The following is a 25,862-nucleotide window of genomic DNA, read 5'->3' as shown; positions in this document are numbered from 1 at the left end:
CCAAATCAAGTTAATGGTGTTGGGATTTTTTTCTCACACATAACATTTATATGACATGTGGTCAAGGAGGAAAACAGCCTCATTTGCATGATGAAAGTCCAAGGAGTGTCCAGTTGAATTCAGAAATTCCAGGAAGTTGATGACTTCCTCTCTCCGTCCGCTGAACAAACCAAACATTCCCGACTATCTCCTGTCCTTGATTTCTCCCACACCTCCTCCTCCTCCTCTTCTTCTCTTCAACCCTAATCTACTTCATTCTGCTCTTCTGCTCAGCATGTCTAGACAAAGACTCAAATAGATCAAATATTTGACCAACTTGTGTCTCACAGAACAACTGAAGCCTGAAACTCGAAAGATAAAACATTGAGGTTTTACATCATACATGAATCAGAATTTTGAATGTGGGTTTCTGGTCTCGCTGTTCACCCGTGTGTGTGTGTGTGTGTGTGTGTGTGTGTGTGTGTGTGTGTGTGTCTGGCCCTGTCATGAAGCCAGTGATGAAGGGTGTATTGATTGGTGGGCCAGGCGCCTGGAGTATCGACTTGGCAGGAGGGTGATCCTTCAAGGCCTTCCTATTGGCACACTGAGTTAATCTGCCCAGCCTGATCAATACCGCCTAACTGAAAACTATCATTGCACAGCATCCCACGTCAGCGCTGTGTTTGTTTGGCTTTTATTGGGTTTATGTGTGTTTATGGAGGTTGAAGGGATGATTTGTATCTGTGTGACAGGGGAAACCTAGAGCACGCCTCTTTTGTGCCTGTAGACGGGGTTGCTTTTTTGTGGAAGTGTTATATGTTCGCTCAGTGAATCATGGCCGGTAAAGTCAGAGTGCAGCACTGTGAGGTCATATAAACAGTATAGCATGCTATTATAAATCTGCAGCTTGATTTCCAGCCTGCCTCGGGGCAAAGTATGGCAACTTGGCAATGTGTTCGCCATTGAGAGGGCCAGCTGAGTGGCTGGATTTAGTGTTGCTGACGGTGTATACTTGCTCCGTAGAAATTGTGGTTTTCCTTCAACTAAAATGCCTGGAGTGGGATAAAATAAAGACTCTGTGCTTAGGCTCTCGAACTCCATCCCGTTCTGTTTTTTGCTTTTCTGCTTGTGTCATTTTCTGTGAAGTTTCCTGTTTATATTGCTGGTGTTGAACATCTTTGTCTGTGTATTTCCTTACCTGTCTTATCTTTCTGTGTATTTTTGTTTCTCTGCTCTATTTGTCCTTCTGCAGACCTAACATGGAGAGCACTGGTCAGGTCAGTGAGTCTGGCTCCTCCGTGGTTAAACATGCCCTCAACCCTGACAAAACCTTCATGCAAGTCCACTACCTCAAGGTGAGATAAACGTGGGAAAGACAGATGGAGGTGGTAGGAAAGGAAGGAAGAAAACAAGGAAAGAAATGGCTATAGAACAAATCAAACTATAAATAAAACGTCCTTCCAGGTGGCCCGCTCTTTGTTGGATGTGCTTGGAATAGCACTTGTAATGACTATAGATATTGCTGCAATGTTTCTTTGTATTGTCTTTGATGGATCATGTTTTGTTGTCTCTGTTTGTCTTGTTCTTTGTCCAGGGTTACTTCCTCCTCAGGTTCTTGGCCAGTCAAATGGGAGAGCAACAATTCATGGACTTCTTCAGAGTATTTGTGAAGAAATACCATGGGCAGCTCATTTTGTCTCAGGTGAGGCTGTAGTACTGTATAGGAAAATTGATTAATTTAATAGAGAAAGTTGTTGTTGACTTGCAGCTACTTGAGAGTAGCGCTGGGGGATTTAAAGAAAATAAAGTCTCACAATATTTTTGACCAAATATCTCGATATTGGTATTGCAACGATATTGAAGAGTTGACTATTGGTGCTTTCACGAAATATTTACACAATGAGATTTTTGATAAATAATCATGAGCAATGTGGATATAATGACTAAGTGGGTAAAGGCAAATAATAAAACAGCTAGAGGAAGCAGAGAATGACATCCCTATACTGTAATGCAGTCTTTAAAAACAGGAAAAGACAACACTTATGCCATATTACGATATACAAAATCTAAGATGATATCTAGTCTCCTATCACAATATTGATTGTATTATTGATATATTGCCCAGCCATACTTGAGAGGCTTTTCATTTTAGTTTTTAGTTTAGTTCATTTGCATAATTATTTTGACAATAGGAAAAAGCAATACTTTCAGTGCAGGTGAGGAAGGATGCCTGGAAGGCTCATTCAGAGTCCTCCCCAATTTAAATACATAAAAAAAATGATACTCATACTCATCAAAAGCGAAACAATGGAACAAACAAACAAAGAGATTCACAAAACTCTCAAGCAAGCATAAATAGTAGTAAAAGAAAAGAAGAGAAAAAAAATAATCTCCTAAAAGCTGGCAAGGTAGATAAGAATTTCAATAGCATATTCTGTGAATTCCATAACTGTGGACCTCTATATTTGATAAAAAAAAATGTATGTCTTGATGTACGACAATAAGGTAAATGGTAATAATTTGTTTTGCCTCGTTCAATATGAATGAATGTCTGAAGATAGAATAAAGAAATTATGAAATGTAACTGGGAGATCTTGCCTGCAGTTCATGTATTAATCTGAGCTCAGAGTTGAACTGTTTTAATATAACCTGTCTCTGAGGCGTTATGTTATTTCCAACCATAAATTAATTGGCGGCTGGTGTAAGCTTGATTGCCACTGTGTTACAATAGTTGAAAATGCTCCAGTAGCTTTTTAAATTGATGGCCATACATCAGCTCAGCCGCATATGTTTATTCTGCTGGGGCCGCGGAGCTGAGTGATCACACCTGGAAGTCAGTGTGTTTGTTATGTGTGTGTCCGCGTGTGTGTATGATGTGTTCCACCTGGCTCCCGTTTCTTCAGTGGCAGGCTGAGTCTTCGCACTAAATAATGGATGTAACATAAACACTGTTTAACCTTGCACTCTTGACATAAGAGCAGGTATGCCTTTCTCTTTCTTTTCTTTTTTTTCCCTCCCACACCTCCCTAAATGCCTCCATTTCTCTTTTTTTTTGTTCTTTTTGACAGGATTTCCTGCGAATGCTGCTGATTACCTTTCCCGACATAGAGAGGTATGTAAGTGGCCATGAATAATGCTTACAGTGTAATTCATGAATAATGAAAAAAACTGTCTAGACGCATTAAAACCACTTTGGTTTGTGCTCAAGTATCGGTAGTCTGGTTTCCTGTTCCAGACAAATTAAAGATATGTTATTCATCAATTTTCTGTTTGAATTTATTCATACAGCTATGTTTTTCCTCAACAGATGTGAGTTGTTAGTAGATTTACTGTCAGATATATGAGCATGTGATGATTTGGCCTCTGTTCTTGGTCCTGCTGTGGAAACATGACCAGCGAAAGCTGCCAAAACCAATCCTGTTAAGAGAGAAGTCTCATCCACTCTCATATTAATTGAAGTGTAAAAGGATAACTGCTCCTCCTGCTCTCCTCCTCTCTAATTTTCTCTCTCCCTCCCTGCGCTTGCTTAATCATTCAGTTCTCTATTTCTCCTGATTGCCTCATTAACCTCTTCTTCTGCCTGTCTCTCCGTCCCTCTCTTTCTCCCGGTCTGTCGTTCCCTTTCTTTTCCCAACCTTTAACTCTTCTTTTCTCACCCCTCTGTTCCTGAGCACTCAGCTCTGACTCTTGTCTTTTTGCCTTTTCTGTCATGTGGAGTGTGCTGCTGGTCGAGCAGAGATTGATTGAATTAAACAGGGGGAGCTGGAGACAGTCAATATTTGGATCTGATGCCTCTTTCAGTAAACAACCCGCTAGAAGGTTCAGGATAAGAATAGACACTCGCTGTTGAGGGTCATAGCCGCTCTTTGTACAGGGTGCAGGGTCATGTATCCTGCCCATCCCCCAGACTAAATGGGGAGCATAATATTTATAAGACTAAACATAAAAACTTTAAACCCACAAAAATCAATGCTTTCACTGATTTGTGCTAATAAGAAACAACTGTTTTCCAGGCATCACTGTCACTCTTTCTCATCTATCACGATTAAAGGAATAGTTTGGATGTTTTGTTGTGGAGTTGTATGAGGTAGGTACTTATCCAGATTCAGTGTATTACCTACAGTAAATGATGGCCGGCACGCCCACTGTTTGGAGAAACAGACAGGAGTTATCGCACGGGAGCTAACCAATGTACAGCTGTGGACGGGGCTGGCAGCAAAACATATTCTGGCCACCTAAAAGAAAGGCTCACCTATAAACTCAATATCAGTTTAAGTGTACGCTATATTTAGAATATTTTCACCGCTTTATCTTGCCATCAGACCCGTGTTCATTTTGGCAGCTATTTTAGATTTAGACTTAGTCTTAGTCTTAAAACGATAATGCTTATTAGTTTTAGTCACATTTTAGTCATTATTATTCTTCATAGTTTTAGTCTAGTTTTAGTTGACGACAACTCAAAACGTTTTAGTGCAGTTTTAATCACCAAAAAGTCATTAGATTTTTCTCTTAACTTTGTCAGCTATTTTTTATTTTTTATGTAATCTTAGTCCTGTTTAGTCATGAGATTATATTGAACATTTCTGTAATTTTAGTCAAACTTATTTCACATAAAAGTTTATTTTCTCATTATCTGATGAAAAATACGGGTTGAATGATTAAGAATGCAGCTTCGCAGTTCGTTCGAGTCCTCCTGACTGCGCTCATTAATGATGCACGGTTCAGTTGCACCCACCGGTCCGTTATGAGAGCCAATCCACCCACCCGACATGTAAAAATACGCGTTACTCAACCACCCGAAGCCGACCCGACGCGCAAACCGCGAACTTTATGTATTATAGTATCACAATTGTCAGAATTGAGGTGTGAGACAAGGACAGAGAAAGACTGAGCGTGGCTGCCACTGCAGCACGTTGTGTGTTTGAGACAGAGAGTGACAGAGAGAGGGGAAGAGAAGGTGGAAGTTGACAAAAATAAAGAGAGATTTTGATAAACTTTCTATGTTTTTAAACTACATTTTATTCTCGTCTGTTTTTTCAACGATATTGCATGTTTGATATCGTCACCGTTAGTTTTTAATGACGTCGGTGCCGTCTCATCCTCTCGTCTTAATCATGGAAAAACAGGTCATTGACGAACCTATTTTGTCATAGTTTTTGTTATCGAAATTAACACTGCGTCAGGCAGAACCTCTCCTTCTCCTTTGAACTGAACTGAAAGTGAAACTTATCTATGCTCTCTTCAAGGCCACCAGACTCCATTAATAAAAACAGTATAGATAAGTTTCACTTTCGATTCAGTTCCCCATCGGAAAATATACTAAATATAGCCTACACTTAAACTGATACTGATTTTTTAAGGTGGGCCTTTCTTGTAGGGGGCTAAAATATGTTTTGCTGCTGCCCCGTCCACAGCAGTACATTGCTTTGCTTTCGTGTTGGTACTCTGGTCTGTTTAATCCAAGCTGGGGGCGTGCCGACCGTCATCTACTGTAGGCAATACACTGACTATGGATAAGTACCTCCAAACCATCCCCTTAAGGTGAAATAACCAATGAAATGAAATAACGTGAAAAAACTGGTAGATACACGTCTTGTCTGCTCTCGTGAGTCATAAAGCTTTTTTCTTATTTGACAGGCCATGTGGTGTATTAACTGTATTAACCTTTTGTTTGAGAAAACTATGCTCACGTAATACCATGTAATCCTACCTTATGGTGTCTCGCTGTTGATGTAGCAGATGTTTAGTCTTTATATATTCTCTATGGTTCAACTCCACATGCCAAGAGCTGAAATTACCTCGTGGTGAGTCACTGATGACGTTTTTAATGTCCAGTTTCTGGGTAAATTGGTGCTTTAAGGGGAGTATTGCCTCTTCTAGTACACAGTGGAGTATGAACAGATTTTATGAGCTTCAATTTACTGAAGGCCCACAAAGTTAGCAGAAAATATGCAATAGGAAATGATGCAGTAGGACTCAAGAGTTTACGAGTGTATGGAAGCAGGGAGCACAGCCTTGACCTTGCAACAGTTTCTCTAAACCCTTTTTAGCCTCGCTAGCAGCAGCGTGTGTCAGTCTGTCTATTCCTCCTCCAGCTTGTTAGTCCAACACTATGGTCCAAAGTTAAATATCTCAACATGTAGGGCTGGGCAACATGACGATATATATATATATATTTATCGTCAAAACGATATAAAAATGTCTATCATGTATATTTTTCTCTATCGTTTCTATCGCAATAAAGGCTAAATCTATATTTCTTTCTTTCTTTCTCTATAATTTCACTTAAAACAGTTATGTTCATTTTGCACTCAAGGTCTTAAAATGAGAAAATGCTCTATTTTTCATTTGTCAAGTATTTTATTGGAAAAATTGCCATGAAATTTGACACAGACATTCGGGGGCGCACAGGATGAACTGTGAGCATGTTGGCATGCTACTGTTCAGCTCAAAGCGTTGAGAGGCAGATGAGGTAGAGCTTGACTGATGCAAGTTGATCCAATTCTGACAATGTAGAGCTGAGCCTGACGAGATGAGACTGAGATGTCCTTAAATGGCCCTCGCACATAGGTTGGTTAAGATTTCTGGTGTATAATGAGCATTACAGTCAAAGGCAATAGACTTATTGACAGAAACTTGTGGCCAACACACTGTCATGGAAACCTGGGAAATAAAAAAAGATATACAGCATTTATGTTACTCGTATATATTAATTTCTGAAATAGAATTTTTTTGTTCAGTTTATTGATGATTAGAGAGTCCTGCTAGGTCTCCCTGTCAGTGGGAAAGACTGAGCATGTGTACAGCACGTGTGGTTGTGTTTATATTTCATTATGGGCACAGTATATAATACATTTAAGCTATTTAAAAGCATTATGTAAGGTGAAAAAAATGCAAAGGTGTGTTCATTGAGATTCCCTTATCTGTTCATTCTGAGTGGACCAAGATCCTTTAAAAATATGTTGGCAAATGTGGGAAATCACTAATTGAGCTTCAGTTAGAAGAGCATAACTGAGAGAAAATGGGTATAGGGTATAAAAATGTAAATTAAAGCTTTTCATTACAAAATAGCACCTTTTAATGGGCTGAACATCACACAATAATGGCTTCAGACTAGCAGGGTAATGCTGTGTAGTTACTCCTCAACTTGTTGTGCACTTTGTATACTTTACACTTTGTGTACACACTGCTGTAGAATGTTTGTTTGCGTACTCATTTGTCTTTGCAAGCCTGTTCTGTCACTTTGTGTGTTTTCTGTGTATGGTATATGACAGTCTTCATGTGCAAACCATCCGCTCAAGCCTCTCCTCTCACACACACACATTCACACAAATACTTGCTTACTATACATGCATACATATGAACCCAATTCATTGTCTGTACATGCCTGTTTGCTTGTCCTTGTATAGGAAAGTGGGTGTGCCCCTCTTTTTGTTTAGGGTGTTGGCCTAAACCTCAAGTCTGCCATAACCGTAACAATATTTTCCCATAGCCATGTTTTCATAGGGTGTCTTGGGCAATAACAGTCATTGCTATAATAATAGGAATAATACTAACACTTGTGCCATTGTGTTCCAGAAAAGGCCTCACCCTCGGTGCTATTTATGCTGACTGGCTTGATCGACCGGGAATTCCAGAGGTATGAAGAGTCTTGCTTTCTTTCTGTCTTTTGCTATTTATTAAAATATAGAGTTTGATAATGTTGCATTAATATATATAATATATTTTTATCAAAAGCTAAATGCCAACAAACCAAAATTAAACATTTAACTCTTATATCAATTTGACTGTAATGTATAAAGTCAATTATTACTATGTATACACAATGAACTAATTGTACACAATAGTACAATAATTCAGTACTATTGATTTTGGACTATTAATTAGTTTGTGTTCAGAGCAGGCGTCATCCTCCGGGTCTGAAAAGTGAAGCCAATGAAGAAGTGACTTAAACTTGCATTCTTTCTAACAGCCAGCAGGGGGCGACTCCTCTGGTTGCAAAAAGAAGTCTGATTGTATAGAAGTCTATGAGAAAATGAGCCTACTTCTCACTTGATTTATTACCTCAGTAAACATTGTAAACATGAGTTTATTGTCTCAGTCGCTAGTTTCAAGTCTTCTTCAATACATCATGATGTTCATTTAGTAAACTATGGTCCCATTTAGAGTCAAATAGACTATACAGCAGGGTATGCTTTAGGGCGTGGCTACCTTGTGATTGACAGGTCATTACCAGGGGCGTTGTCCGTCTGGGTGTTGCCCGTGTTTTCGTCTTGGCACTTTAATCCTTTCACAATGTGTTTTCAGTTCATGAAAGTTAATTGTAACCTTTTGGTTGCCTAAAAATGTCTTATTCAGCGTTCGGTTGTACTTAGCTCCACCCTCTTGTGTCACTTCTGAATGCAAATAACCAAGATGGTGACGGCCAAAATGCTGAACTCGAGGCTTCATAATGCTTCAAAACCATAGTCCACAAATTAATGGGTGACGTCACGGTGACTACCTCCACTTCTTATACGGTCTGTGGTTCAGAGTCAGTATGTTTCTGAACTTTTTTTGTCCACTGTGCTTAGAGGCATCATGTCTTTAGTTATAAATTAAGTAATTACTTTAGTTATGTTCTTCCTCTTTTTTTGTTTCTTTGTCATATGAGGTCATGGAAACAAATTAAAACACAGCTGTTGTTTCTTCGATATTGATACTGACAGTCAAAGTACTTTTTATGATCCTTTCATACCTGGCACATGTGTGCATAGGGCGATAATTTCATAGTCTTTTTGTACTCACTAGATTAGTTCTCCCAGTCTTGGTTTGAACTGGATGATGACACTTCTTCGTCTAAACTTTTTCACTTTAAGATATCCAGACAACTCCCATGTACTGTAGCTGCAATTGCTTTACCTTTTTGTCAATCCTTAAAGGGCAACACAACTTTATTTTGCTTTTCGTTCTTAGTTTTTCTCTCCTGTTCTTACTATTCAGTGGTCACTACTGACAACTGCGACAACATTCAACAGCCTGATTCGCTTCACTGTACAGGGCTCAACGATAGGGCTTGCCTGGGGCAAGTAAAGTACCACTTCGGGCTAGTAAATCCAGCAACTCGGGCAAGTGGTAAAAATGAATGAAATACATATTTTTTTCTCGAGCTGATGATGGAAGTAGCTAAGGAGTGAACCATCTCGCTTCCTTCTCATCTCTGTTGAGAGTTACACATGTGCAGTACTAATTGGGCACTTGGTAAAGACAAAGTTTATGAGGTGAAGCGCAAGCGAGCATTTCAATTATCCTGAAAACAGGAGTTTAGTTGGGTGGCATTAGAGGATGTGGGTGAAACTACAGATGAATTGACTTAAATGAAGATTAAACATTACAAATTACTTTTGTCTTTGTTGTAATTCGTTAACCGCTAATAAATAAAACAATTTGTACAGGGGCAAGTTAAAATGTATTTACCCATTTGCCCGACCGGACAAGTGAAAAAAAAATATTAACGTTGAACCTTGCTGTGCTCACCATAGCCTGATTGGCTTGATATGAAAGCCACATGCCAAGAATCATAATGACTGCAGATACCTGAGGGTTATCATCCTAAATAATGAATAAATATGGTTTTGAGATAATCATCGACTAGACTTCAATGTAGGTAAAGATGTTCTGTTCAGATCCAGTTCAAAGCCAGCAGTGTTTCATGTAGATCCATGTACAGGAACTTTCCTTGTCCTTGGGAGGAGTGTGTTCAAAGCATTTGCTCTTAGATGACAGGAGCGGCCTAGCATTTGTGTCACTATTTACCAGCTGTAAATAGCGGTGTAATGACGCCCTCATAATGGCAATTGCGTCTCATATTAGAAGTCAATAGCTTTCAGTGTATAAATACTACAGCTTAAATGACGTGTGACTATTAGCCGGTAGGCGTTTTTGAAACTACTAGATGATGATGACTATAGCAGATAACTTGAAGAACGTTTTTCAAACCGGTTTCCCAAAAGACATCAGGATGACATCTTGATGATGAGTTGTAAGGCATCACTGGATGCTTAGTTCTTGAGAGAGCTAATCTTACAGTTCATTATATTATTGTGTTGTTGAATCATCATCATCCGCTTTATTACCAGACGACTGTTACTGTATCTTGACAAGGTGAGCAGTGCTGCCTCTGCCTCTGCCCTCTAATTGAGAAAGACCCGCGGACATAGATACTAGGATTGCAAGGCCACACACACACTCCCACAATCAATCCACTTTAACAGTTTCTTCAATTCTCCCATCTCCATGGTAACTGATCTTAATTACCACTGTGTGTATGTGCATTTGTGTGTGTCTGTACTCTTGTTGCTGTCTGGGAACCTTCGCCATCTAGATTATGTGATGATGTAACTGGAGCCTTTCAGGGGCCTCTGAGGGTGGGAAGGACAGCGTGGAGGGACTGCTGTTTTCTCACACCTGATTGGCTGATGGCTAGAGTGTTCTCGCAGAGGCTTTTTTTGTGTTTGATGTGCCAGTCACCAGCTAATAAGATCAGCCAGATCGATTGAAACCTTTTACAAATGCAAGTGCTTGTGTATTATGTACACTAGACACAAACACATTTTAAAAGTCTCTCTCTCTCTCTCTCTGCTCTCTGCCTCTTATCCATCGCTCGACAATGTGCTTGAATTGGAGAAAGGCAGGAAATGGTTTGGCCTAATAATAAACAATGACATTCACCGATCCCGGAGTACGAGATGTGGAATGGCCAGTGCCGGCCTATTTTAGACCTCAGAGTTTAGATGACTAAGCACTCCCTTTGGGATGATGGATCTAGGCTGAGATACTTTGTTTAAATAAAGACTTGAATCACCAGAGCTTTCAGCCTAATACCTTCGTCTGACTCCTACAACCTTACATTAACATTTTATGTTTGTCTTTTTCTGCCTGGTTTATCAATACAATCATTTTTGTGACCAATTATCACAAACGGTATTATAACATAGTTATTTGAGCTGCTTTACCTAGTACTTAAGCACTTTCACATTTACTGTTCTTCCAGGCAGAAATTGGATTTGGATTTACCTCAAGGTAGTAGAAAGTGTTGTTATCTTGCTAGCTAGCCTAAACACTTACAACATAGAGGTTTATGATACAAAGAACATGCTATATTTACCTTGTTATTGTCATAATTTGACTTTGTGTCCGGCTGCTTTATAGCCAGGAGCCAGCCAGGAAAGAAAGAAATAACACACAGGCACTTTTTTCCCACCGGGGTTCCCGCTCCTCGTAGCGAGACGAACGTACGAAGTTCTTCTATCTCTTTGTACATTCTGTGACGTCCACACCGATGTTTGTGGAAATCTCTTTCCAGGAATAAGCTGCCATCTGGCAGTCTTTGTTGTGTGGAATCATACAAATTGACATATTTACGGTCTTTTTCAGTTGACCTCTCCTGGATCTGATCCATGCTTGTTCCGGTTTGTGCACGGAGGAGCCAAATTTTCAATCAGATTGTTTAATTCAAATCCTGATATGTAAAATTTGTATTTAGGAAATGTTATCTACAGCTGTTTCTGTTAAGGCAACATATAAGAGATAATATACAGCGAGCTGGTCATTGTTGTGAAAGAAACCACTGAAGGGGTTTCTTTCACAACAATGATTGACTCGCTGTCCAATATCCAGCTTATTACACGGCTACTTACTTAAGAAATCAATAATTTGACATAGAAATGGTCCTCCAGAGTCCGACATCAGAACTGCGTCAACAGCAGCGGTCTGCTATAAAGAAATAACAGACCGTAGAATGCCGTAATTGACCAATCAGAATTGAGTATTCAACAAAGCCGTGCAATAGATTTGGCCTTCTAGATAAAGAAAACAGATTTTTTTTTCATTTTAAAAAAAGGGTTAAAAAAGGTGTTGTTTTGCTATTGGTAACAAAACTCTGGTATTGTTATTGTCTGGCATTGTTTCTCGGATTAAAAGATTATCTATCATCAATAATTCTACTAAAAAGACTCGCCAAACTGTGTATTGATCTCAGGAAGATATAGGGCATGCTTCTCATGCATGTTTATGGGGTGAGAGGTGTAACTTCTGAACACGCAATCTGATATTGACTCACCAGAGACACTAAACAGACGGGGGCGCGGGACGAAGGGAGAGTTCGAGGTAGACAAAAGCCTCGCTATTCAGGGAATGGTAGTGGAGATCTAGGCAGCAAAAGAGCCATGTGTGGTATCCTGTTACACAATGCCAATTTACTGCTTCAACACTCCCTACATTCTATACAGCCTACTCCAACACCTCTGTGTGTCTGCCTCTCTCTCTATCCATCTCCTCAGCTTCTACACACACACCTTCACGCTATTTCTGCTTTCTGAGTACTTGTATAATACACAGAGAGGAGTACTCAGGCATGCAGTTATTGTATTGAACTTTGTGTGTGGCTATGGTAACGCTAATAGCTGAATCACTGCATGTGCGTGCGTGGGAAACGTGCGTGTATCCTTGTATGAATATGTTGCTGCATCTCTCTTGTTTGTTTGTGTGTGTGTGTGTGTGTGTTGCTTCCATGCACTCCCTGTCTGTCTCCTGTCTGTCTCCTTATTCCCCCCCCCCCCCCCCCCACACACACACACACACACACACACACACCACCCTCACCGTCATCGCTCTGATATGTGATTCACATCACTCGAGCAGTGGCTCTGCTGAAAGCCTTAATAAGGTTAGAGAGTAAGTGCTGTGTGTTTGTGCCTACTAGCAGCTCACTGTGCGTAGGTGTGTGTTTGCATGCATGGCTCTACATGTGTGTGTGTGTGTGTGTGTGTGTGAGATGGTGGAGGAGTGGATGTGTAAGGACTGAGGTGTCCGTCCCGTAGTTATTGAGGTGATTTTTTTCTTCCTCCTCTTTTCTCCTCCACTCTTCCTCCTTTCTCTCATCCTCCGGAGTCAATTCGCGAGTTTCCGTCAGAGGAACAAGTGATCACGCTCCCACCTCCTCCCTCTCTCCCTCTCCTCCCACCTCTCCTCTCTCCCTCCCCTTCCTGCTTTGCTTGCTCTCTCTCTCTCTCTCTCTCTCTCTCTCTCTCTCTCTCTCTCTCTCTCTCTCTCCTTCTCTCTGCCTCTGCAAAGCATTCCACTCTGTCCCGATCACTTGCCCCCGGCTCACTGCTTTCCCTTCTTCTCTGTCGTTCAGTGGCTGTATGAAAGGAGCACCGTGTGGTCACAGGCGAGGCTGGTGGAAGAAGTCAAAGCAGAGGTAAGCACACTCTCTCTCTCTCTCTCTCTTATCCCCCTCTTCTGTCTTTTCCAGTCTTCTCGTCTTCAGGGAGTGGCAGACAGACACTCACATTTGAAATATTGCACCTTAGTCTGCTTGATGTGATTGTCATCTGATTCCCACCACTCTCTTTTCCTTCACTCAGTTATTCTGCCACTATTTCTCTGTCTCCTCTCTCTGCTTTTTTTGCTCCCTTCTCTGTCTCATTTACACGCTCTGTTTCACAATGTTTGATACCATCTCTTATCTCGTACCTCTCTTGCACTCCATCTACCTCTCTTTTGCTCATTTGCTCCCTGTTTCTCTCTCTCTGTCTGTCTGTGGAGTGAAGTGCGGCACACAGCGCTGTACATCTGTTGCGTGTCATTCTGTGCTGCCTATCAGATTTCCCATAAAGCTCCCATGTCGTTCTTAATTGCTTTGCCTATATTATCCAATTCTGCTATAAATCTGTCAAAATAAAATGTCTAAATGAAATCAAATCAGACCTGAAGAGAATATTTGTCATAAATACCTTGAAACACAAAGAATGCTTGAGTGATTTAGCGTCTCATAAATGACTCGTCCACTTTATGTGCAGTTCAAGTGTTTGGAAACCTCACTTTTTTAACAAGCCTTTCTTACGACATGGTATTTATTCAGAGATATAAACTGAAGTGGAGGAGAGGAGATCGAGTTTGGCCTTGATAGTGATTGGCTGTTTAATGGAGATCTATGGTGTAGGGAGTTGCTCCGCTCCAGGCGCCGTCACAGCAACATACTTTCACTATTACTCTTTTGTCTCGGCCTGCCGTTTGCGTTGGTTATATATGGAGCACAAGCGAGCGCTGAAAGGTTGGAATTAATGTGCGTGTGGGTACGAGAGGGAGAGAAGGAGCTAGACTGTTGTACATTAATGTGTGTGTGCCTACTTTACACTCTCTCTGTCAAGGCTTGCCTGCCAGTGGCTCGCTGAGTGTGTGTATATGTATATTCCTGTGTGCCTTTCCACTTGAGAGATGGAAAGTGCGCCTTAAGTCTGTTTATATTTACTCTCTGCTATTGGATGTGGCCCCTCACTCTTTCTCTTACACCCTTTCCTCATCTCTCTCTATCATCGTTACACCTTTCTGATTACTTCTCTGATGTCCCCTTTTTCTCTGTTTCTCTCATCCCGCTCACTTTGTTGCCTCTCTCTACCTCTACCCTCTCTTGTTTTTCCCGCCTTCACCACCTTACCTCACCCCCCTCCTCCCATCCTCCCTCCTGCAGGTTGTAAAATGGATTCTCCTCAGTCAGAGTCATCAGGGGAAGGGCAGAAAGCGGAAGAGAATAGAGCCCAAGGTGAACTACAAAGAGGTAGGAGGCACTCCACTCTATTAAGACCTCGGTCTACCTTCCCTCTGCTCTACTTTTAACTCTTGTGAGTGTCCCTTTCTCTTTTGAAAACCTCTATCTTCCTATAGCTCTTTTAACGAAGCTGCTGTTCATGAGCTGTCCAGTATTTCTGTTTGCCTGACAACACAATTATCCCCCAATTCTGTTTATGTGTTGTGTCTGCGAGGGCAGACTACCCTGTACTTGTTTAAGTCTGTGTTAATGTCTTGTCACACACATATTTAACCTTTTAAGAGCTTGTATACATCACATGCCCTCCTCTGCTTCTGTGTGTGGTCATGGCCAATGTGTGTGTGTGTGGGATGTGTTTGTCTGGAGGGGGGTGGGGACCATTTAGCCTCAACATACTTGGTTTGAATCTGGCCTTGAACCTTTTGTTTTGTGCATCCCTCTTTCTCTTCCCATCCTTCCTGTCACTTCACACTGTTTCCTACCAAATAAAGTATCCAAAAAAGATGGTTTTGCCTGTGTGTGTAGTGTTAATTAGTTCTCTCGAGGGACGGCTAATCCCCTCCACCCACTAATTGACACACACAGTTGCACACACGCCTGCATCATTAATGAACGCACACTGATCTATAAGCCACAGAGGGCCAGAAGTCATTAGCGAGAGTAGAGCAGCTTTTATATATCACTCATATTATAGACTGTTGGAAACATTTCCAAAGCCTCTAATTTTTTTTTGTACAGTATTTCATAGCATGAATAAGTTAGGTAAGTGCCCCTGGGTGTCTTCGAATAAAATTTTGGAAGGAAACATAAAACAGTCATTCATTGCCAAGAATATTGTGTATATCCAGTGACTTTTTAGGGCTTTAAATTTCCCCTCAACACTCAGTTTGTACCGCAGCTTTCAACAGATGTAATGTAAGCTTTTACTCATAAGCAGATGTATACATGTTTAAGCTGTACCTGAAATCCAGAGAGTATTTCTGCGTTGGAACATGATTTTTCTGGATTAGATTACCTCCAATTCCTGCGTTGTAATTTGGAGCGCTCAGTGAATGAAATGCCTGTAGAGTCCGCAGCCAGTGCAGCCCCCTTCAACCACCTGATACCTACCGTCTGGCATATTTACAACGTACACACACACACATACACACTTACTTCTAAGGGGCAGCGAAGGGGCCTCTTCCTGTGGGGGGGCAGAGAGTGCTGAAATCAGCCTCATGAAAGAATAGCCAATTACTGTCCACTTGGTCGTACACAATAGTGAGAAAGAGGAGGGAGGGACGAATGGACGGACGGATGGAGCGAGGGAGAGGGAGGGGATGTAGGGGCGGGGGTGTGGGAGGTCAGCGTTTGAAGTTACACCATAAAAGCCATCCTGAAAGGAAACACGAAATGACCCCTCCCCCCCTTTCTATCCACCTCTCTCCCCCTGCGGCCCGGCGCTCTCCTCTCCTCCTCTACGTCTCCCTCCCTTCCCTTTGTTTCTGTGTACAGAGAGTGCCCCATGGATGGGCCAGGTGTATTTTATATTACTCCTTCATGTACTTCAAACGACCAACAGCCCAATTTCTACTCAACCCCTCTTTTCATCTACCTCTCCTCCCTTTCTCTTCCCCGCGTCTACCAGCCTGTTGCAAGGCTATAAATCATGCAGCCGACCCGATCGGGAGAGAACGCGGAGGAAGGGGGTTGAAACGCAGGAGACAGGGAGGTAGACAGGGGAGAAAAAGTTGGGACGAATCAGATACAATTGGAGCAACGAGAGTGAAATATGAAAAAAAACTTGACGCCACTGCTGGGCATTATGAAACCCCTGTGGTTATCTTTCAGATCCATTCAAATTGGAATGGAAACATTGATTTAAGCCACAAAATGATGCAGCTGGGTGGAAAAATACAAAGGGAATTGAAATAGCAGAGGATTTGAGGAATAAATAGGTGATGGAATGACAGTATGGAAAGAGAGGACGAAGAAAAGATAGAAAGCAAAACTAAGAAATTGTTAAAACAGGATTTTAGGAGCTGGGGATTGGAGCGAGACTAGCGGTTGGTTAGAAGTTGATGATTATGATTTCCAGTAAGGTATAATGAATCAGTTGCGGGCATTTGAGGAAATGAAGATCAGAGTGGATATTTGAGGGAGATGAGAGACACACACAAGATGAAATATTACTGGACTGGTCAGATGATGTAAGAGCGGTTAGGAAGAGAGGAAACGGATGGGGAGGGAGGGAAAAGAGAAGGTAGGACTTTTAGTGGGCAGGAATTAGGCTGAGCCAGGGTTGCATTTAGCGCTAATGACATCATGGATGATTAGGGAGTATACACACACACACACACACACACACACACACACACACACACACACACACACACACACTCACAAACCTATAGATGCTCCCAGAGGAAAGAGCCAGACACCCCCCCAGAGCAGCCCGAGATCTGGTCAATTTAATAGAGCCAAAGTTTATTACCAACTTCCCGTCGTCGTCGTTTCTGTGGTACGTTATTGATTCACATGCATCCTAGTGCGCGCGTCTGACTTTTTCTTTTTATGTACACGTGTAACTTGTGTGTGCATGTGATGAGCGTGCGTGTGTCCAATGTGTGTGGAGAGGTCTGCAGAGGGATATTAGTCACGCCCGTGTGGTAATGGGCCTCATTTTGCTCTCATTTTCATCTGCGGTCTCCGTAATGAGAGGGTCCGTCTGCCCCTGCTGATCAGGACAGGAAACCCTGTAGGGTAAAAAGAGCTGGGAATAGCAGGGGAGACCTTGGCCAACTTTTCTGGCAACGATGGGCTCCTCTGCTCTTTGAAGGCGATGTTCGTAAGTTGTTATTGATCTCGGTCTTATATTGATCAACTGACTACACGGTAAAATGTCTCAAAGATGATCAATAGGTATCATAACACACCTAAACCCTTTCCTAAAACCTCAGAGTGCAGCTTTGCCGTATAGTATGTTCAATACTCTCTGGGTTCATGGAACAACTAGCCTGCTGAATGGGCTTAATGGTCGACACATGCAGCAATTATTTGAACTCTTACACATACAGTGGTGGAAATTAAAGTAAGATTTTTACTCCAAGATAAGTGTCGTTCTATTTTACACTTCTGCACTAGAATACAATATATTGTATGCAGTATGACACATCCCAGCGCCTTTGGTGCAGATGTGATAAGGCTCTGTATATAGAAAGTGTTTACATAGCTCTTCCCTCGGATAAACAAATCCGGGAAATGGTGTAATCCTGAATTCTTGTCATTCCTGCAGAAATTGTTCTGCACCACACTATTTTTAACTTACCTCTCTGAATCTTAAGGCTGCACAATTATTATGTCCACCAAACTTATTTTGGTGGATATTAAGATCATAACTATGAATCACCAAAAAAATATTATTTTTCCTCATTGTTTGAACCACATGTAATCATTTCAACCTTTTGTAATATTAATTTTACAGACTAAAACAGCAACATATAAATCTCTGTACAGATTGTGCAGGGAGGCCCAGGCTCAGAGCATAATGTCAGAGCAGAGACATCTTCACAGATGCAGCAGAATAGGTGGATGGTGAGTCAGCCTCCATCTCAGTGTCACTCTGTCACCTCATTTGCACCTACATGGCAATCTGCACCATCCCGTCCCGGTTGAAAACGCGAACCACCACGTTTATGTTTGTGGCCGAGGAGATGTCAACAACAACAAGTTTATGGAAACAGCCTGTCCTCAAACTGCCCTTCAAACTGTACAGGATCATCTGTTAAAAGAGACATGATTTAATTTACTTCAGATTTGTCAGATTAGGAGACAAATTTACAATATCTTGTAGTTACAGTAAAAGCAGGCTGGTGATTCCAATTTGATACATGCTGAAGGTCAATTTTAAGCATTTCCCAAAGACAGTTTGGAGATTGAGCTGTACCTCATGTAAAAAAAAAAAAGAAGTGCTAGGTCAAAGGCAAATGGACATGCTTTCACTTCTTGAAGGTGTTTCACCTCTCATCCAAAAGGCTGATTCAGTTCTGAACTGAAAATGCTATAAGTGGACCTTGACTTTTATCCCAATCTAAGTTAAATTTTTAACTGCTTAAAAGATCGACATACAACAACTATTTGCTATTTAAAGGTTGTGACACCAAAGGGTGTGGCTATCTTTTCATGAGTTCAACCTCTTCTGTTCATTCCTCCCGGCTTTGTCATCAACTATTTGCAGCTATAATAACTCTACTGCCGTCAAACAAAAGGAGTTAAAATAACACAGGATTATGCTCCTATAGCAAACAGATACCATGATCTATTTTAGGAGATAATGTAAACACACAGAGAAATGAACCGAGTTCGAGTGGTGACTGAAACCCCTTGTGTGTTGTGCTGAGGTGCGACGCTGATGGTTCGACAGGGGAGTTAGTGGTAACTGGAGCCTCTGTGGGAGGGTAAACAGCAGGGAGGGCATCATCAAAAGCCTCTTCAGTTGGGTGGGGTTTGCTGGTGGCGTACAGTACATTACTCCGCCATAATAGGCTTAAATGGAGGATGGGAAATAAGACGAGAGCAATGTGGACATTGTTTCAGTCTCTGCTGATTTGTTACCCAACAGTCTTCTACCTCATCCTCTCTTTTTGTTTGTTTAGAGTTTGACCAGTACCCGTGAAATATAGCATATCCATTTAGTAATGGTGTTTTTATGGCAGCTGTGTTGTTGTTGTTTTTTTCAATAAGACGTCACTGCTTCAAAGTACACTCCATTTTTGCCATATTGCGATCATGTGAACTCATCACACATCTGGTTTTCCTTAATCTTGGTTTTCCTATCTCCAGTGCACTCCTGTCTCCTGGTTTATACCTCCTTCCTTCTCCCCTACTCTTCTTCTTCTCTCGTACACATTTTCTTACTCGCTCTGTCTCTCTCTTTCTGTTTCTCTCTCTCTCTCTGTGTGATTTATTGGCAATGAATCAGGGATGAGGGAGTATGCCGGAGGAGAAATGGGAACATTCAGGGAAATGGCTGTTTCCGGCCAGACTTCATCACATCAGGATGGGAAATGGTCGGAAGAAAGGTGTGTGTGTGTGTGTGTGTGTGTGTGTGTGTTTCTCTCTCTCTGTGTCTGTGTGTGTGTGTGTGTGTGTGTGTGTGTTTCTCTCTCTCTGTGTGTGTGTGTGTGTGTGTGTTTCGACATTATCAGACCAACTGGGGATCAGCTGAGGGCTGCTCAGACACTGAGTCCACTACTGTGAGCCACAACCCCCTTAATTGCCTTTTAAATGAAAGCAAAACTCGCGTCGCACACATATGGCAACACGTAGAGCGCTCATGCAAAAGAATACATCCTACGGCTTTAATGGAATATTTAAATCGCTGCATGACTTGCTGTCACAGGGAGTTTATTATGTGGCTACGGCTCACTTTTATGGGTCCAATTCATGTGCTGTACTCCTTACCTCGTCGAATCTTCACCGTAGCGTGATGGAGGGTTTGTGCGCACCCGTCACACTGGAAGCTGTGCTGTCTGAAGCGTCAAGCTTCTGATTAGGGACTTCCATGGCAGACTGGTTTCAGGTGACAGGTCAAGCAAAGAGCGATGCATCGGCTCATTTCTACCCCTATCGTGAAATCTTTCCGGGCTGCTTCGGTGGCGTTTTTTTTTTCTCGATGATAGAGACTTCATGTGGTGAAGCTGAAGGCTGAGGTGTTCACAAGTAATGGGTTGCCAGATAAACAGGTGGATTTGTGCAGCCATGCACATGTTGTAAAAGATGGCCATGGTGAAGACGGAAATGAGCTTCTATGATCAGGAGCTTATAGTGACTGAAAGGATGTGATTACGGACACAAGAGGAAGCTATTGAAGCTTATTAGCTGTGTTGCACTTTTATTCAACCTCCTCTGTTGGAGTATAAGCTGCTCCCTGAAAGAGGAATGGTTTGCAGACAGTTCTTCACTACTTTCTTATATGCATGACACAGACATTAATAGCTGGACTGACACAAAAGCAGCACACACATACTGTACTGTAGCTGCAGGAGGATGGATTACTACCTTCCTTGGAGTACACCAGATGAAGGTTCCCTCAGGGCTGAACTCTTGAGTTAGATAGTGAAAGAGTAAGAGAGAACCAGAGGAAAAAGAGATAGAGTGTGAGTCCAGAACATCTAAAGAGACAACAGAGCTGGAGTAAAACAACCGATCAATAAAAGCATCTTACTGGCTTTGTCATTGTCTACAAGTAACTGTTGTGAAAAGTGCTGACCAGAAGAAACAGATTGTGTGGGAATCAAGGGATCAGTGTGGCGAACAACTGCTGTTTGATTCACCCTTCTCTCACACTGACTCTGCATCAATACGCTGTTGATCCAGCAGTACCTGTCAATGAAACTTTTGAGTCCACTTGTGTGCCCGTTTGAATAAATGTGTGGGGTCTGTAGCCTTTATGTTTGGTGACAAAACTGATGCAGTAAGCTGTAAATCTGATCACTACTTCTGCAGAACATATACACAGCTGTATGTCCACTTGCTTTATTGCACTTTTAACTGGTAACGCCTCCACTATACGGTATATGACCCCAGAGTTTAACCTGTAAAGCTTATGCCGTAGTATGACAGGATATTACTGTATAAACTGACACAATGTCTGTAAAAGTATACATGACAGACAGAAGTGTGTATTTTTTCTGACTGATGATGCCGTAGTTCTGTCAGCTCCATTTTAATCCCATCACGAAATCTTCGGAATAATACAAAATCGGGCTATTTCACGCTCCATTTCATCCCAAGTCCCTGACATCTGCGCTGATGGAGAGTGAAAACTGTTTTCCCTTTTGATAGGTAGTAAAAAGCTAAGAGGAATTCATCAGCGGGGCAAATGTTAGAGATGGGGAAAGATTTATGCGTAGAGATGGGAGGAGAGGAGAGGAGAGGAGAGGAGAGGAGAGAGAGGAGATGGCTCCATTTGTGTTGCGTTAATGAGGGAGAGCGAGACCGAAAGAGAGTGAGAGGGAGAGAGCGCCAGCGTGTATTTGTCTCATTTATCACTCAGCAGCAGTTCTGTTTTCGGGGTCATTTGAAGCTCGCAGCCTGTCTCATCTCGTCCGGGGACTCCCTGCAGTCTGCGTAGCGTGCATGAGTGTGTCTATGTATATGTGTTTGTGAATGGGGGGGTATACAGTACAAGAGGAGGGGGGGTGTAAAGAGATCACCAGTCAGGATTGACGATGCTGACAAGCTATTTCATGGCAGGCATAGCTGCTCAGAAATACCACTTAGGGCTTCATGACTCTCTGAGGAACGCACCCATGCACGCTGAAACACACACACACACACACACACACACACACACACACACACACACACACACACACACACACACACACACACACACACACACACACACACACACACACACACACACACACACAAACACAAGGTTCTGGGGGTAGATGGAGGGGTATACAGAGCAAGAGTAGCTTCAACAGGCTTTTCACTGAAGTGGTCAAGAAGAACACACACCCTTACACAAAGACACACACATACACACATACGTACGTATTCTGAATCCCAGAAGCATTTGAGTGTCATTAAAGTGCAGCTGTGTTTGTCTTTCCAGCACACATGGAAAACACATCATCAGGGACAGAGAGAGAGAGAGAGAACACAGCCTGCTGAATATAGCTGCCACAATACGTACAAAACAAGCACTTTGTCACTCACACAAATACACATTGTTCATTTTGGAGTCAATTCAAAACACAAATTTAGACGTTGAGTATAATGCAGAGCTATAAAAACCCACTGTAGCGAGGAGGTCACGGTGTTAAGCCCAGCGACGCTTTGGCCAGATATTTAGTGTAGAGTCATGTTCAATATTGGGCCGGGCTGTAAAATGGAGCTAGCTTTTTAGTGGTGGGAAATGAATCAATGCTTTTCACATAAAACCTGATTTAGGCGTCACCTCATGGCTTTCATAGGTACAGTACGTAATGTTGTGTTTGTGTGTCTGTGTGTGCGCGTATGAATGCGGCGTGCTGAGTGCTTAAACATCTGTCTTTCCTGGTAATGACTTGGGAGCCGACAGCGCCCTCAGACAGCCCTGACGCAATTAGCCTTGTCGAACACACACACACACACACACACACACATGCACACAAAGTAATGTCAGCTGTATAATACAAGGCCCGTAGATGCTGAAGATTAAAGAAATCCTTGCACATGAAACCAATAAGTGAATGTCTAAGAGATCTGATGGTGTCTTTAGCGGGAGCTTGTCTTCACAGAGGCTGTCTGGCTTATGATGCTCTCTCCTCATTTGTTGAGGTCACAGTCGTATTTATGCTATACGATCAGTTTTTCGTCCCAAAAGCGGCATTGTTTTTCCTTAAGCTATGCTCTATGCTAAAAGAGCAGAGACAAATTGATGGTCTTACCATTATTTCAGAGCTGCAACGATTAATCGATTAGTTGTCAACTATTAAATATTCACCAACTATTTTGAAAATCGATTAATCAGTTTGAGTATTTAAAAGAAAAAAGGTCAAAATTCTCTGATTCCAGCTTCTTAAATGTGAATATTTTCTGGTTTCTTTACTCCTCTATGACAGTAAACTGAATATCTTTGAGTTGTGGACAAAACAAGACATTTAAGGACGTTATCTTGGGCTTTGGGGAACGACATTTTTCACCATTTTCTATTATTGCCCAAACAAGTAATTGATTACTTAGCTTGTGTTAACCACAGACCTTATTTCAGGCATCTTACCAAAAACCCCATTTTAAAAAAAACCCATTGACATCTAGATGAGGGAACCGGAAGTGCTAAAATGCTAACTCATTTCCAGGTTTTAGGACTCATTCCTGTAGCACTCAATATGTTTAAGGACGGGTTGCCAAATTCGTTCAAATTTGGAAATGGAGCCACGTAGTGTGTGTCTGATTTTCTCTAGTTTCATAAAATGAAGTACATTAGCTACCCATCTTGTATCTCAATTTACCAATATGAAATAAGACAGGCACAATTGACAAATTGAGAAAAAAATGTTTGCTTAAAAAATGACTTCAATGGATAATCACTTCTCAATATTATAATCCATTAATTGCCTCTTTAGTTTCAGCTTGAGAAATGGTCTTACAACCGAACGTTAGAGGCATTCAAAACTCTGATTTCTGCTGAGCTTATATTCATCCTGTTACAAGGAATAAAGTGCTGTAAAAAAGAGGCAAATTGACTTTAAGACAAGTCATAGGGATGTTGTATCGCAACAATGAAGCTGTGTATACTGTCATTCACACTGCCAGGGGATGACAACATAGAACTACTGTCTAAATCTTTCCAAAAGTCTGGAGTAATCTGGTATTCAGACAGACACATATAGAAGCCGTTCACTTGTTGCCAACAGCCATACTGCAGGCGACAGCTTCAGCTCCCCAGTCTGGGGTATCGTGTGTTACTAAGCCCAATGTGGTCTTATCATAGGAAAAAGACAGACGGATTGTCTTCCTGGGGTTTTAATGCAAAGTAAACAACAAGTTTTGAATTTCTTTCCATCTGTTTTTCCTGTTGCCGTCTCTCTGTGATGGTTCTCTCTTACTCCATCTCTCTCCTGGCTCTGTGGTGTCTTCTGTCAGTCTCTAATATCTACTTCTTTTTTCTTCCTCTGTGTGTGTGTGTGTGTGTGTGTGTGTGTGTGTGTGTGCCTGCCTTTTGTGGTGGTGCATGACTCCACAGCTGTGTGTGAGTGTCTGTCTGTGCAGCAGATATCTGGGCTCAGTCCATCCCACATACCTCTGTCAGCTCAAACTGCTTAAACCTAGCCAGCCTGGAGTTCACACAGGAGACAACACACATACAGTACATACTGCCCACACCCACACACAAAGATACAAAGCCCAACAAACAAAGATGTCTGTCTGCGTTTCAAAGACATTAACACAGCCCACACACATGCAGAAGGTCTCTTCCTGAACATGACCTTTCTCTTTGATGACTCTGGCTACGTTAGCCTCTCTCTGCCGTCTCCTCTCCCCTTCTCGTCGTCTCTTGCTGCCACTCCCTCTTCGTGTTTGACTCTGCCTGCCTGCCAGAGTCATCCCATCTTTCCTCCTCCCTCTCCCTCTGGCTCTCTACCTCTCTTTCTCAGTGTACCTTTCAACAGCAGCAGATGCTATCTCTCCACACTGGAGGTCATCACCGGTGCATGTTTGTGTTCTACCCCTATTATTGTTGTCATCCATGCTAAGCCCGGCTTGAATGGACGAATCCTAGCTGCCTTTGTGCGTGTACATGGATGTGTGTGTGTGTGTGTGTGTGTGTGTGTCCTGACATTTAGGAACCTAACTGCTACGAAATGGCATGGTAAAATTGCCAACATGCAATTGCTTGAGCTGGCCAATGTTTTTTGATCCTTTATTGACATCTCTGTGTGTCTCTACCGCATTAACCCTCGTAACTATTATAATCAAGAGCAGCACGCACCGCCAATATTTATCCACAGACCCTTAAAGGAAACTGGGGATAATATTTGACCACGACCCCTAGGCTGCTCTCACCCTCTCAGAATAAATGATATGAGGAAATTAAACCTGCTATTTTCAGCCTTAGTCACATTTCATACTTCCGTACCTCATGTGTTCAGGGAGTGGGCGGTAATCTGTGGGATAACTGCATATATTGTGTTATTAGTGTGTGTGTGTGTTTGTGTTGAGCAACAGAGTTCAACTGAATTCCAATATGGTGATGATTTTGGATCAAGACGTCAATGGTTCCCTCAGAATTTTGTTCTTGGCAGGCAGAAAATCCACCGAAGCAAGATTTAGACTGTCTGAAGCTCTCTAGTGACAATATGGAAAAAGCAATAACAGAAACAACAAGAATGGATCCATCAAAATGTTACTTTTAATTGAAGTCAGGAACAACCAGTCATAATGAATGTGTAAATTTAAAGAAAGTCATTCTCAGCTTGCCAATATATGGGCAACCTGGTGATATTTTATATTTTTGTTATTGTCCAAAAAGAAATGAAAATCAAAACAAACAAATATTTTTGGCCTAGAGCCAGTCTGTGGCTCTCAGTCCTAAGCCCATTGGTTCTTATTTAAAACATAAATGTTTAAAAACAGGTTATGAATATCTATATTTTTATTTTCAAAATAGTCAGTCATTTCCTAAAACATGATATTTATTTATTTTCAAACTTTGTTTATTGTGATTTTTAACAAGTGGTACAATACTACATGATATATTCAGTGACATATTATTTGCACAAAAAAGACAAGAAAAAAAAACAGAATTGTAGATTGTGAT

General features: G+C 41.7%; 1 protein-coding gene across 3 annotated transcripts in view; it reads left to right on the top strand.

Moving 5' to 3' along the window:
• Positions 1 to 25,862, top strand: part of aopep (aminopeptidase O (putative)) — a 90,693-nt gene that overhangs the window by 38,891 nt on the left and 25,940 nt on the right. The window contains exons 9-14 of one of the 3 annotated variants that reach the window (XM_074637659.1): positions 1,232 to 1,334; positions 1,574 to 1,681; positions 3,048 to 3,091; positions 7,558 to 7,618; positions 13,157 to 13,219; positions 14,492 to 14,578. In XM_074637659.1, coding sequence (XP_074493760.1) covers positions 1,232 to 1,334; positions 1,574 to 1,681; positions 3,048 to 3,091; positions 7,558 to 7,618; positions 13,157 to 13,219; positions 14,492 to 14,578 — 466 coding nt within the window. Of the gene's footprint in view, positions 1 to 1,231; positions 1,335 to 1,573; positions 1,682 to 3,047; positions 3,092 to 7,557; positions 7,619 to 10,648; positions 10,802 to 13,156; positions 13,220 to 14,491; positions 14,579 to 25,862 lie in introns of those variants that run through there. The other 2 variants (XM_074637660.1, XM_074637661.1) reach the window with 2 other exon arrangements.

The sequence above is a fragment of the Sebastes fasciatus genome, chromosome 6 (assembly GCF_043250625.1).
Source record: "Sebastes fasciatus isolate fSebFas1 chromosome 6, fSebFas1.pri, whole genome shotgun sequence".
NCBI classification, from domain to species: Eukaryota; Metazoa; Chordata; class Actinopteri; order Perciformes; family Sebastidae; genus Sebastes; species Sebastes fasciatus.
Note: the sequence above shows the minus strand (reverse complement) of the source record. Positions and strands in the feature narration are given on the sequence as shown.